Source organism: Saimiri boliviensis, chromosome 5 (genome assembly GCF_048565385.1).
Source record: "Saimiri boliviensis isolate mSaiBol1 chromosome 5, mSaiBol1.pri, whole genome shotgun sequence".
Taxonomy (NCBI): domain Eukaryota; kingdom Metazoa; phylum Chordata; class Mammalia; order Primates; family Cebidae; genus Saimiri; species Saimiri boliviensis.
In genome coordinates this window covers 50,846,444-50,859,971 of record NC_133453.1, presented here as the reverse complement: position 1 = coordinate 50,859,971, position 13,528 = coordinate 50,846,444, and the positions used below count along the sequence as shown (strand labels likewise).

Genomic DNA, 13,528 nt, shown 5'->3' with positions numbered 1-13,528 from the left:
TTGTGTAGTTTCATTACTTTCCAGAAATATGGGTTGATTATTTTTGTATGTGAGATATATCCATCTATTTCTTTATAAGGTCTCCTTTTACCTAAACTAGCTAAGATAAGCTTTTGTTTATTTAACCAAAGATTCTCTTAGGCATAGAGTTTCTAATCCTTTCTTATACTTGGAGTAAGATGTTAATCTTGAGTTCACTTACAAGAAATCAATAATTAGAACAATGTTTTGAGCATACTTTTGAAATGTCTTTACAATAAAACTGCAGAAAATGTCCAAAATGTCTCATATATATTTATATATATGAGACAGTGTGTCACTCTGTCACCCTGGCTGGAGTGCAGTGGCATGATCTCAGCTCACTGCAGCTTTGACCTCCTAGGCTCAAGCAATCCTTTCACCTCAGCCCCACAAGTAGCTGGGATTACAGGCATACACCACCACACCCAGCTAGTTTTTGTATTTTTAGTAGAGACAGGGTTTCACCGTGTTGCCCAGACTGGTCTTGAACTCCTGGGGTCAAGTGATCTGCCCCCCTTGGCCTCTCAAAATGCTGGGGTTACAGGCATGAGCCACTGTGCATAGCCAAAAATATATTTTAATGTTAAAATATTTATATACATTAACAGCATAAATAATTTGATGGACTATAATTGCTAAGATTTTAATTTCATCTGGAATTTTCTTTGTTTACATGAATGAGAAATTAGATCTCTTAAAATATGATTGTTTATGTGCTGTTCACTTTTTAAATAAAAGTTTGTTTTCATTTCTGGAGATGACAAGGTCAAGACAGAGCGAGAATTGCCTCCATTTATTTATGGAAGAAATTTTAAATGCCAGAATTTTCACTACAAAGAGAATCAATATTTTCATGTTCATGGAGGAATTGAATTTGATATCAGCACTCCTTCAACTGAAAATGCTTTGGAAGATTTTCAGGTTTAAATGATCGTTCCTTAGATGGTTTATCATTTCACAACTCTTTTATCCTATTCTCCAACCAAAAAGAGCCTCTGTTGGTACAGGCACTAAACAGCTCTCCAAATGACTATTCTCACAACTCACTAACTTTTTCATATATTATTTTAACATAAATGAATTAGATACAGTTATATGTAACGTACTGTGTTGGATATCTGAGATAAAATTATAAATAAGCTAGGTAAATCTATCATCCTCACAGAATTTACAGACTTCTAATGGACCATATCTGCCCTAGAATAGGTAACTAAAGAGTGTGGTAGAAATCTCTAGACACTCATTCTTCCATTTTTTTCTCAAAGAATCAGGATTAGAACAGAGATCTTCTAAAGTTTTAGAACAGTAATTCTTCACCTGGAATTTAGTGTAAACACTCTACATTTCAATTGTTATTGCTTTTCCACCTTCTATATACTATATGACTTCCCTTTTATATTTTTTTCTCATTCTCAAAGTAAGGATTAGATACATGCAGCTGCTATCAGAGTCTTCTGGAATAGTAAATTTAAAATTTGCCATTTACATATATACCATTTCATACAAATAATTCTTATAATTGTTTAGATGTGTTTAAAGATATGTCTTTAGTAACCTAACTCATATTTTAGAAAAATTTAGAAAAGATACGAGATTGTGCTGCTAATACATTTATAGAAGATTCAGGATACAAAGAATATTACTCAATACCAGTCATGGAATTTTATGGAAAAAGGTAAGGAGTTTTCACTAATTACTGACACTAGCTACAATTTGTTGAAAGTTTGTAGAGAACAAAGAAAATGACAAAATGCAAAGGTTAATTCAAATGTTTACAATGGTGGTTCCAGAATAATAACCACCATGAATGACAGGTTGACTCAATAAAGTATTAAATGTTATAGTTACTACTTGATGTATTTGGTACAGTCCGTGTAACAATCCTTAAGATTTTGTAATTAATTCTAGTCTTGCTCTATCACCAGGCTGGAGTGCAATGGCACAATCTCGGCTCACTGCAACCTCCACCTCCTGGGTTCAAGCCATTCTTCCGCCTCAGCCTCCCGAGTAGCTGGGACCACAGGCACGTGCCACCATGCCCAGCTATTTTTTGTATTTTTAGTAGACACGGGGTTTCACCATGTTGGCCAGGATGGTCTCAATCTCTTGACCTCGTGATCCACCTGCCTCGGCCTCCCAAAGTGCTGGGATTATAGGCATGAGCCACCACTCCTGGCCCATAATTAGTTCTTCTAATTAACATAGTGGTTAAATAGGGATAGAGATGGGGATCAAATTCTAGCATTTTTTGTCTTTTATGTGTTGTGTTCTTAGATTTTTAAATCTTGGACACTGATATTTGGAAATATGGGAAGTAGATCTCAGAAGATCTACTTTGCCTTTAATTAGAGGCAAAGATTTAAAAACCAATAAGGAAGTTTTGCTTGTTGGTTCAGTTTTTGTTTGTTTGTTTTTTGAGATGGAGTCTCACTCAGGCTGGAGTACAGTGGCACGATCTCGGCTCACCACAACCTCCACTTCCTGCGTTCAAGCAATTCTCCTGCCTCAGCCTTCCGAGTAGCTGAGATTACAGGCACATACCACTATGCCCAGCTAATTTTGTATTTTCAGTAGAGACGGTTTCACCATATTGGTCAGGCCGGTTTCGAACTCCATCTCAGGTGATCTGCCTGCCTTGGCCTCCCAAAGTGCCGGGATTACAGGCATGAGCCATTCATTGCACCTGGCCCATTTGTTTGTTTTTAAGGCATGCAAGCAGTTGAGAGGATAGGACCAAGTCTGAAACTTTGGAGAATAGTAACTTGTAAAGAGGGTAGGGAGAAGTAGAGGGGAGAGAGCAAAGGAGATTGAGAGGGACTGATACAGGTAGAGGAGGAACAAGAGCTTGTGATAGCATAAGGCTGAGGTGGGAGGATCACTTGAGGCCAAGAGTTCAAGTCTGCAGTGTGCTGTGATCATGGCTGTGAATAGCTATTGCACTCTAGCCTGGGCACCATAGCAAGACCCCATCTCTTAAATAATAATAAAAAGAGAGTGAGTATGAAAGCCAAATTTCAGAATACAGAAATAGTAAAAAGCATCAAATGCAACACAGAAAAGGGCCAAGTCACTTTAATCTTGGAGAGAGCCCTCTAAATGTAGCTATGATTTGCTAAGAGAATTTTAGTGGAGTTTCGGTTAAAGGAGGCTATTTTCAGTAAGTTGAAGTGTTAAGTACAGTGGAGTTATAAGTCATAAAAAAGTAAAGACAAGACTGAATTTCTTTCAGGATGCATGTGAGTGAGAAGAATAAGAGATGTAAGGCAGAGAGAGTAGTGGGATAAAGGAGGAAAGGGGGAATCTTTCTACTGAAATACTCTCAGGATATACATATTATATTCAAGCTGAAGTCAAAGACTATGTGGCTAATGACCTCCATGATTTTGAAGGGAACCAAGTAGCAGATCTTATGCCTCTGGAATGGACAGGTGATGTGTACTCCCTGGAGGAAGAATTTCTTGCTCAGATTCCCAGCACCTGTTCACATACTCCACATACAATCCTTGCCAAACTAAATAGTTTCCTTGAGTCACTTTTCAATAAACCTTTATTCTTCAAGTTCTATCAGGCTTCTGGGGCACTAGTGATCCTGGGAATTCAGGGAAACAGCTGGGACAGAAGCCGTACTTGGTGAGAGGCTGCTGTGGGTGAATGAGTATGGTTGCTATAAAAACACTACCATTGCACTGTAAGAGATCAGTCATATCATAGTGGAATTGTTTTTCTAGTTTGAACTAATGCACAGCGTTTGGTCATCAGCATTGGTGAATGGTAGGCTGATACATACCAATTTGCTGGTTTTGAAATCCAAAATAAGCCTGTATCCCAGACCCAGACAGCATGGAGCAAAAGTAAAAACCACAAGTAGAGTTATAAGCAGAATTTTTCTGGCTTCTCTACCAATCACTAGAGAACTTTCAGTTCCTTCTACAACCCAATCCACACACAATTTTTTTTTTAATCTCCTATGTCAGCAGATCAGCATTCTCAGCTACCATGAAATATCTTCAATTTCCTCCTTTCCTGCCTGGGCACATAAAGCCCAGTAAGCCCCATGAGCTGTTTTCTTCTAAAAATTCAGTTTAGTCATGTAGTACCAATCAAGCATCCAGGTGTGATCCAAACAGCTCCTTAAAGTCCTAGAACCTATCACCACTGTGAGTCAAAGACTGTTCAAAACTTTCAAATCTAAGTAAGATACTGAACACCTGCTCCTTGATTTTGGAGGCTAGAGTCTAATAAGCTAGGCAAGTCCCCACTGATGACCATGGTACCTCTACAAGCTGGGACCTATGAACAAGTGACAAGCCCCACCACCTGATCTGGTACTATACCTGCAAGCTGTGGGTCCATACAGCCTCTACTTTATATTCTTGTGGTCTAGTTTCCTTTTAGGGGAAGAGGATGATGTATGGGAAGAATAACACCCTCAGATAAATGTGAACAGGATCTCAGACATACCTCCATCCATGCACTGAGGTCCCTTATATTCAGAAAATTGGAATCGAAGTATAGATCAAGGAAGACTATTAGCCTCTGACTAATTTATAAGTGTTTCCCTGTGACTATCCTGTAACTGACTCATGAAACCCAGTGATTCTTCCTTAGCTACTGTGCACAGTTTCCTTAGCATAATCACTAACTTCTTTCTCAAGATATTAGTGTAATGGAACAAATTTTTAGCTCTCTTAGGAAAACTGATCATCCCTGAGCATCAGTAAAGAGCCATAGGAGGGGTTACCACTGTCAAGAATACTGTATTTGGGCCAGTTGCAGTGGCTTATGCTGGTAATCCCAGCACTTAAGGAGGCTGAGGTGGGAGGATTGCTTGGCTAGGCTGACGGAGCCTAGGAGTTTGAAACCAGACTGGGCACCATAGTGAAGACCCTGTCTTTGTTTATTTGTTTGTTGTTCTGTCACCCAGGCTGGAGTGCAGTGACACAATCTTAGCTCCCTGCAATCTCTACCTCCTGAGTTCAAGTGATTCTCCTGCCTCAGCCTCCTGAGTAGCTGGGATTACAAGCATGCACCACCATGCCTGGCTAATTTTTATATTTTTAGTAGAGAGGAGGTTTTGCCATGTTGGCTAGACTGGTCTCAAACTCCTGACCTCAAGTGATCTGCTCACCTTGGCCTCCCAAAGTGCTGGGATTACAGGCATGACCTATCATGCCTGTCTTTAAGACCCTATCTCTACAAAAAATTTAAAAGTTAGCCAGGCATGGTGGCACACACCTGTAGTCACAGCAACTCAGGAAGCTGAGGTGGGAGGATCACTTGAGCCTGAGAAGTGGAGGCTGCAGTGAGCTGTAATTGCACCACAGCACTCCAGCCTTGGCAACAGAGTAAGAACCTGTCTCAAGAAAAAAAGAATACTGTATTTACAGCAATAAATAGTTGCATTTGGAGGAGAAACCCTGGCAATATTAAAAGGCTTCCAACTGTCAGAGGTAGTTCAGCAGCTGAAATATTCACTGCTGAAATCTGGACTTGGGAAAGGTACCTCATGGGGGACAGGGGAGGAAGGTCGCCATTTTTCCTCACCTGTGATGATAAGCAAACCTAGGGGACAGAGTAACTCAAAAATTTATCAATTTTCCATTCCAGAGTGATAGGGATCAGGGCTGTTTTCAAGCCCCAACTGTGTTCCAGGGACCTGGTAGGAGGGGGGTTTCTCTAGTTCACTGCTACAGTGAGTAAAGACAAGGAGCCATTACCCAAAGCATCATTCCAGATCACATTCAAGGTAAACTTTTGAGAAACCAAATATAGATGTAATTAGCTTAAAAGAATAAGAGGTGGGTAAGCAGACAGATGACCTAGAACTTCACCCAGAATTAGGCCTTCGAGGAACTTTTAGACATTGCCCCAGATCACTGACATGAAAAGGACAGAGTCAATACAATATGAAGAAGGCATTTTTATATAAAGACTTGATTAATAACAGTTGATAACCATGTTATTAATATACTTACAATTGAGTACAATTTAAACTAGGATTTTGTATTTAATTGTTACAGAATAAATGAAGTTTTGCCAGCACAGAAAAAAAAAAAGTAGCAAATCACTTCAAAGGTAGAGAAATATCTTTTTTTCTTTATTTTTTATAGGTACTATGTGATCTATTTTGAACTTGAAACTTTCTATCAGCAAATATATAAGACACAGTGGTGGGGAGCCATAAATGAAATAGTGAACAATCTGAGACTGAAAAGACTTCCACTGACAGATGCTCAATTACATGAACAATTTAAGAAAAAATTTGGTTTCAAAAAAGCAATGAAATGCAAGGTATTTCAGTGACTACCACATAATAAAGTATATGAAGTTTTGTATTATCGATAAGTATATGTCTCAAATGGATATTTATTTTAGGGGTAAATAATAGGCTAAAGTCTTCAATATGAAATAAAATGCCACTTTTTTTTTTTTTTTTTTTTTTTTTTTTTTTTTTTTTTGTGACAGAGTCTGACTCTGTCACCCGAGGCTGGAGTGCAGTGATGTGATCTTGGCTCACTGCAACCTCTACCTTCCAGGTTCAAACAATTCTCCTGCCTCAGTCTCCTGAGTAGCTGGGACTACAGGCGCACACTGCCATGCCTGGCTAATTTTTTAAAATTTTATTTTAGTAGTGATGGGGTTTCACCATGTTGCCCAGGCTGGTGGTGAACTCCTGAGCTCAGATGATCCACCCACCTTGGGCTCCCAAAGTGCTGGGGATTACAGGCGTGAGCCACTGTGCCTGGCCAAAATGCCACATTTTAGTAGCCGAAAAGGTATATAATTCTGGATTATAAATTTCTGACAGAGTACCTGTTAATGCACTGGACTGTGATTAATCTCAATAATGGCTCATATTTATTCATTGCTTATTCTGTATGTTAGGCAATATTATAAATCAATGAACTCTTTTAAGGTATGACTAGTTTTATTATTATCATTTATGTTACACAAATGAGAAATTTGAGGGTAGAGAGGGATCTTTCACAAATAATATAGGAAATGGCAGAGCCAGGCCTCAATCCTGGGAACTAAAATCTAAGGAGAAAATCTAGCATCCTGAATCAAATCTCCACGTCTGTTTCAACAAGCCTTGATGTACGGCTTCTGGAACTGAGCAATGAAGCTCACCAGCTTCAAAGGTTAGATGGGTATTTACTTTCCATTTATTTGCTTTCATGTCCACAAATTAAAACCTTAAAAATTGGTTAGTTGAACTTTTAAATATTAGTCAGAATATCTAAAAGAAGAGGATGATATTTTTATCTTTTGATGACAACTGTATTTCTATAGCTATATATTTCAAATTTCTAGACTTCTAAACTAGGTTTTTCTACAGTCAGACAAGGAGCACAATGATCTCCATTTGTTTTTAAAATATTTTAGAAGAAATAAAAATAATAAGAAAGATTCCCCAAAATATTTTTAAGTTCTTAATAGTTGCTTATAACTCTAACAACTTTAATCATTATCCAGTAAGAAACTTTCCACATAGATCTTGTGAAAACTCTACTTAATTTTAGCAGCATTCATGTGATTCTGTTAATATATTTCATGTCCTTTTTTCCTTAAATCAAACTTTAGGTGTGTTTTGATAAACTGAGTCTGGCCTTCTTAATTTTAGAGTATTCCATTTGGTATGAAGTCTGCTGTTGAAAGAGGGTTGTCTGCAGTTTTCCATACATTTAGCCGTAAAACGTCAAGCTCGACAATCAATGTTGCAGATGAAGCAGGTTATACTATTTTTCATCATGCTGCACTGCACAACAGAGTTTCTATTATATGTCAACTGTGCAATGCTAATTTTAGGGTCAACCAGAGGCGCTTTGTTATGTTCAGCCAAGGTAACATGAAGTTTTTAAACCTAAAATGTTGTTATTTTATTTGCCCTAATTGAGCAGTGGGAATGCATGTTGATTTTAGAGCACATTAAAATTGGATTAACTAGAGCAAAGTTGAGGTTTTTTTTTTTTTCATTTATCTAAGAAGGAATCCTTTGAGTTTTCTAAGTATCACTTATAGCTAGCTTATATAGTTTTATATTTGCTCACTGCGTCTCCTTCATTTGAATATAAGCTCTATAAGAGGGCAAAGATTTGGTCTGCTTTATTTGTCATTGTATCCTGTGTCCAGATGAAAGCTTGGCTTAGTGGTTGCACAGAAAATAATTAATAAAATTAATGCATGGATGGGTGAAGGCAGGATATCATTTGATAAGCACTGGCAAAATTAATATACACTGATATACTATAGAAATTCAGAGAACAGCAATAGATATGACTGTCAGGTCCCAGTAGAACAATCATTCTTTATTCTAGGATCCTCAAACAAGGAATAGTTTCTTCATATTATGTATATTTAAATTACATTTAAGAACAAAAAATTTCTTAATAATAATAATATTTAGAATTAATAGCCCCTTTAAGATTAACCTCATTTAAACTTTAAAAGCTATTTTTGTGATGATTAAATATGCATGCATTTTTATAGTCATTGAAATAAGCTTAGCTAGTATAAAAACAAACTTGAAAATGAAATTGGTGGCCCTTCATAACTGGAAAGGAAAATATAGATACATTATCAGGGGCAGGTGTAATGGGTCACTACTGTCATACCAGCACTTTGGGAGGCCGAGGCTGGAGGATCACTTGAGACTAGGAGTTCAAGACCAGACTGAGCAGCATAATGAGACCGCTCTATAAAATTAAAAAAAAACTTAGCCAGGCTTGGTGGTCCTAGTTATTCTGAGAGGCTGAGGTGGGAAGGTTGCTTGAGCCTAGGAGTTCAAGGTTACAGAGAGCTATAATTGCACCACTGCACTTCAGCCTGGGTGACAGAATGAGTGTGTGTGTGTGTGTGTGTGTGTGTGTGTGTGTGTGTTTAAATTGTCAGGAATGGCCAATGCAACAATGCTGGCAATATGAAGTGGTGATTTTATATTTAATGAAGTCAGCTGTCTTAATAAGCTATGTTAAATTTTTACAGACATCAAACAAAATGTTGTGCTTTAACCCTATTGAATATCCATAAATTCTGTACTCTATCAGTATGATTAAAACATTTTGATATTCAGATTCTTCTGTTACTCAAAATATTCAATACATAATGAACCTAGTTAAAATAAGGCACAGTTCAATCACATTTAAATGCAATAGGTAACATTATTTAAAGATGTATTACTTTAAGCTGTTTTTAGTGTGGAGAAGTCTTTGGTAAATTAAAAGTTTCTCATGCACCTTCTGATTGAATTTCCATTTGCTGAGAATTGGGTAGATTTTGAAGTGTGGAAAACATAATACTCTACTGCCAGTATTATTGCTTAACCAACACAAAATTGTCCCACCTGTGAGTTTTAAGCAGCCACTTGAGGGGTTTCCAGGTCTGCTTTGTTGCATTGTCAGATGCCTAGGACATGCCCTGATGACTTGACCAAAAGTTATTCTCAGTACTGTTCAATGTAATCTTGCCAGCTACAGCTACATAGTAATTTTGGTCCTATTCATATGAGTCTTTTTGAATAACAGGAAACTGCTGTATATTAATAATCATACTTATATGTGCATTCCCTTTTAAAACAGAGTCATCCAAAGTAGAAGTAAAAAAGGAAAGAGATGGTAAGACATAAATAAAATATTTGGTGGATTTAAAAAGGCTATTGCATATATTAGAATTTTTCTTTATAATTTTCAAAATGCTGTTGCATGTTGCATAATGATGTTTTGTATACATTTTGAAGTATAAATTACTTTCTACCCATAGTTATTTATTGATATTCCTCTTCAGTTTGGAGAGTTTTCTCTCTTTTTTTTCTGTGTAATTTGCTGTCACCTCTATTTTTATAAATTCAGGCCCAAAAGTGGTTTCTCCAACTTAAAAAAAAAAAAAAAAAAAAAAAAAAAAAGTGATTATAATATAATTTTGATATGCTGCCATCTAGTGGCAGTTACAATCTGAGGTCTGAGGAATGAGTCATTCTTAACTGAGATAATAAACTTGACCTAAATGTTGGATATGGAGAAAAACAAAAATTTAAGAGGTTATACTTTCTGTGTCTATATTTAAGAGACTATAATTTGATACTCTATATAAGAGAGTTCAAAAAGGCTTTTGTTTTAAAGAAACAACTTGCAATGACCTGAATTGACAAGGGGCAGGGGATAGTCAAACTGGCCATCTTTCAACAAGTGTGCTGTTGCACAGCAAACCTGAGATGACCTCAGAGAGGGAGCCCGCCCTCATCCTTCTTCCTTCCAGTTTCCTGCCAGGGCTACACATTGGTAGATACTGACAAGGAGCAGAGGACAGGGGTTGCTTAATCTGCAGGGGCAGGAGAGCCACGGTGGTAAAGGAGGTGAGTGGACCTGGAAGGGGAGAAGGAAGCTTACCTGTCCCATCCACCCTGTAGAAATTTCCAGCTGAGTAACAATGGTGTGCCTCCTACATTATTGCTCTCTCTTTTTCTTTTCTTTTCTCTCTCTCTCTCTGTCTCTCTTTATGTACTTTAGATTCTGGGGTACATGTGCTGATCATGGAGGATTGTTGGATAGGTACATACTTGGCCAGGTGGTTTGCTTCCTCCATCCCCCCCATCACCTGCAACTGGCATTTCTCCCGATGTTATCCCTCCCAATCTTCTCTCCCCATGCTGTCCCTCCCTAAGCCCCCCACAACAGACCCCAGAGTGTGATGCTCCTCTCCCTGTGTTCATGTGTTCTCATTGTTCAATACCTGCCTATGAGTAAGAACATGCGGTGTTTGGTTTTCTGTTCTTGTGTCAGTTTGCTGAGAATGATGGTTTCCAGATTCATCCATGTCCCTACGAAGGACACAAACTCATCATTTTTTATGGCTCCATAGTATTCCATGGTGTATATGTGCCACATTTTCTTTGTCCAGCCTATCATTGATGGGCATTTGAGTTGGTTCCACATCTTTGCTATTGTAAACAGTGCCAAAGTGAACATTCGTATGCATGTGTCTTTATTGTGGAAAGACTTATAGTCCTTGCTGGGTCAAATGGAATTTCTATTTCTAGATCCTTGCAGTATCGCCACACTGTCTTTCACAGTGGTTGAACTAATTTACACTCTCACTAACAGTGTAAAAGTGTTCCTTTTTCTCCACATCCTCTCCAGCATCTGTTATCTCCAGATTTTTTAATGATTGCCATTCTAACTGGCGTGAGACAGTATCTCAATGTGGTTTTGATTTGCATTTCTCTGATGACCAGTGATGATGAACATTTTTTTCTGTTTGTTGGCCTCATAAATGTCTTCTTTTGAAAAATATCTGTTCATATCCTTCGCCCACTTTTGAAGGAGTTTGTTTGTTTTTTTCTTGTAAATCTGCTTTAGTTCTTTGTAGATTCTGGATATTAGGCCTTCGTCAGATGGGTAGATTGCAAAGATTTTTTTCCTATTGTGTTGGTTGCCGGTTCACTCTAATGATTGTTTCTTTTGCTTTACAGAAGCTCTTAAGTTTAATTAGATCCCATTTGTGTATTTTGGCTTTTGTTGCCATTGCTTTTGGTGTTTTAGTCATGAAATCCTCGCCTATGCCTATGTCCTGAATGGTTTTGCCTAGGTTTTCTTCTAGGGTTTTTATGGTTTTAGGTTTTAGGTTTGAATCTTTAATACATCTGCAGTTAATTTTAGTGTAAGGTGTAAGGAAGAGGTCCCATTTCAACTTTCTGCATATGGCTAGCCAGTTTTTCCAACACCATTTATTAAACAGGGAATCCTTTCCCCATTGCTTGTTTTTGTCAGGTTCGTCAAAGATCAGTTGGTTGCAGATGTGAGGTGTTACTTCCATCCACCCTGTAGAAATTTCCAGTTGAGTAACAATGCTGTGCCTCCTACATTATTGCTCTTTTTCTTTACTTTTCTTTTCTCTCCTTTTCTTTTCTTTTCTTTCTTTCTTTTTCTTTTTTTCTTTTTCTTTTTTTTTTTTTTTTTTTTTACAGAGTCTTGCTCTATTGCCCAGGCTGGAGTACAGTGGTGCAATCTTGGCTCACTGCAACCTTTGCCTCCCAGGTTCAAGTGATTCTCCTGCCTCAGCTTCACTAGTAGCTGGGAATATAGGTGCATGCCACCACACCAGGCTAATTTCTTTGTATTTTTAGTACAGACGGGTTTTCACTGTGTTAGCCAGGATGGTCTCAATCTCCTGACCTCGTGATCCTCCACCTCAGCCTCCCAAAGTTCTGGGATTACAGGTGTGAGCCGCTGCACCCAGCCTCTCTTTTTCTTTTCTAAGTATCACTTATGCCTACCTTATATAAATGTATTTATTTATTTAGTTAGGCTCCTTCACTTAAATATAAGCTCCATAAAGGACAAGGGTTTGGTCTATTTTGTTAGCTACAGTTCCCTAGCACCCAGAAAAATGCTTGGCCTTTATAGGTGCTCAAGAAATTTTTCTTGAGATCTGTACATTTTATTGGAAAACTTAAATACTCTTCAGACAGAACATGTCTTCAACTAACGCTCTTACGTAGTCTACACAGAAAACTGAAGCTTTCCAGATTAGGGGCAAGGAGAGGGACAGTACAGAGGACAAGTGCTTAGTTTGCCACAGGAACCCCTCATGATTAATGCTCCTCAGCCAGCTTATCAGCTTCTTTTTCCTTTTTGTGGTTTTCTTCTTAGCATATTTATTATACTTCTTTCTAAATTTTTCTTAGCAATTGACCTAGAGTTTATAACATTCATTTACAATTATTCCAAATCTACTTTCAAATAACACTAAGCCATGTCACAGGCAGTACAGGTACCTTATAATAACAAAATATTCATAATTCTTCCCACCTATCATTCATTCATTCACTTGTGCATAAGCATATATATATCATTCATTTCACTTATGCATAAGTACATAGAAGTATATATCTAATCGATATTCAAACCCTTTGTTGATAATGTTATTATTTACTTATTTTGAGATAGAATCTTGCTCTGCCACCCAGGCAGAAGTGCAGTGGTGCAATCTTGGCTCACTGCAACTTTCACCTCCCGGGTTCAAGCGATTGTCCCACCTCAGCCTCATGTGTATCTGGGATTACAGGTGTGCACCACCACACCCTATGTATTTTGTATTTTTAGTAGACACAGGGTTTCACCATGTTGGCCAGGTTGGTCTTGAACTCCTGACCTCAAGTGATCTGCCCACTTTGGCCTGTCAAAAGTGCTGGAATTACAGGCGTGAGCCACTGCACCCAGCCAGATAATGTCATTTTGAACAAACTGTTATCTGTTAGCTCAGTTAAGACAAATAAAACATTTTACTTGACCTTCATTTTCTTCATTCTCTGATGCTCTCCCTTCCTTTTTGTATATGTAAGTTTCTGACCTATATCATTTTTCTTCTCTTTGGACAACAGGTCTACTGGTGGCAAATTCTCTTAATTTTTGTTTGAGAAAGTCTTGATTCTTCCTTCACTTTTGAAGGATAATCTTACAGGTTACAGAATTATAGGTTAGTGGTTCCATTATCTCAACACTTTATTTTC

General features: G+C 37.8%; 1 protein-coding gene across 1 annotated transcript in view; it reads left to right on the top strand.

Annotated features, from left to right (window-relative positions):
- ANKAR (ankyrin and armadillo repeat containing) overlaps positions 1-13,528 on the top strand; it is a 73,381-nt gene that overhangs the window by 22,452 nt on the left and 37,401 nt on the right. Inside the window, exons 4-7 of the mRNA XM_074399363.1 lie at positions 779-942; positions 1,593-1,696; positions 6,132-6,312; positions 7,646-7,865. Of these exons, the coding sequence (XP_074255464.1) occupies positions 779-942; positions 1,593-1,696; positions 6,132-6,312; positions 7,646-7,865 (669 nt within the window). The remainder of the gene's footprint in view (positions 1-778; positions 943-1,592; positions 1,697-6,131; positions 6,313-7,645; positions 7,866-13,528) is intronic.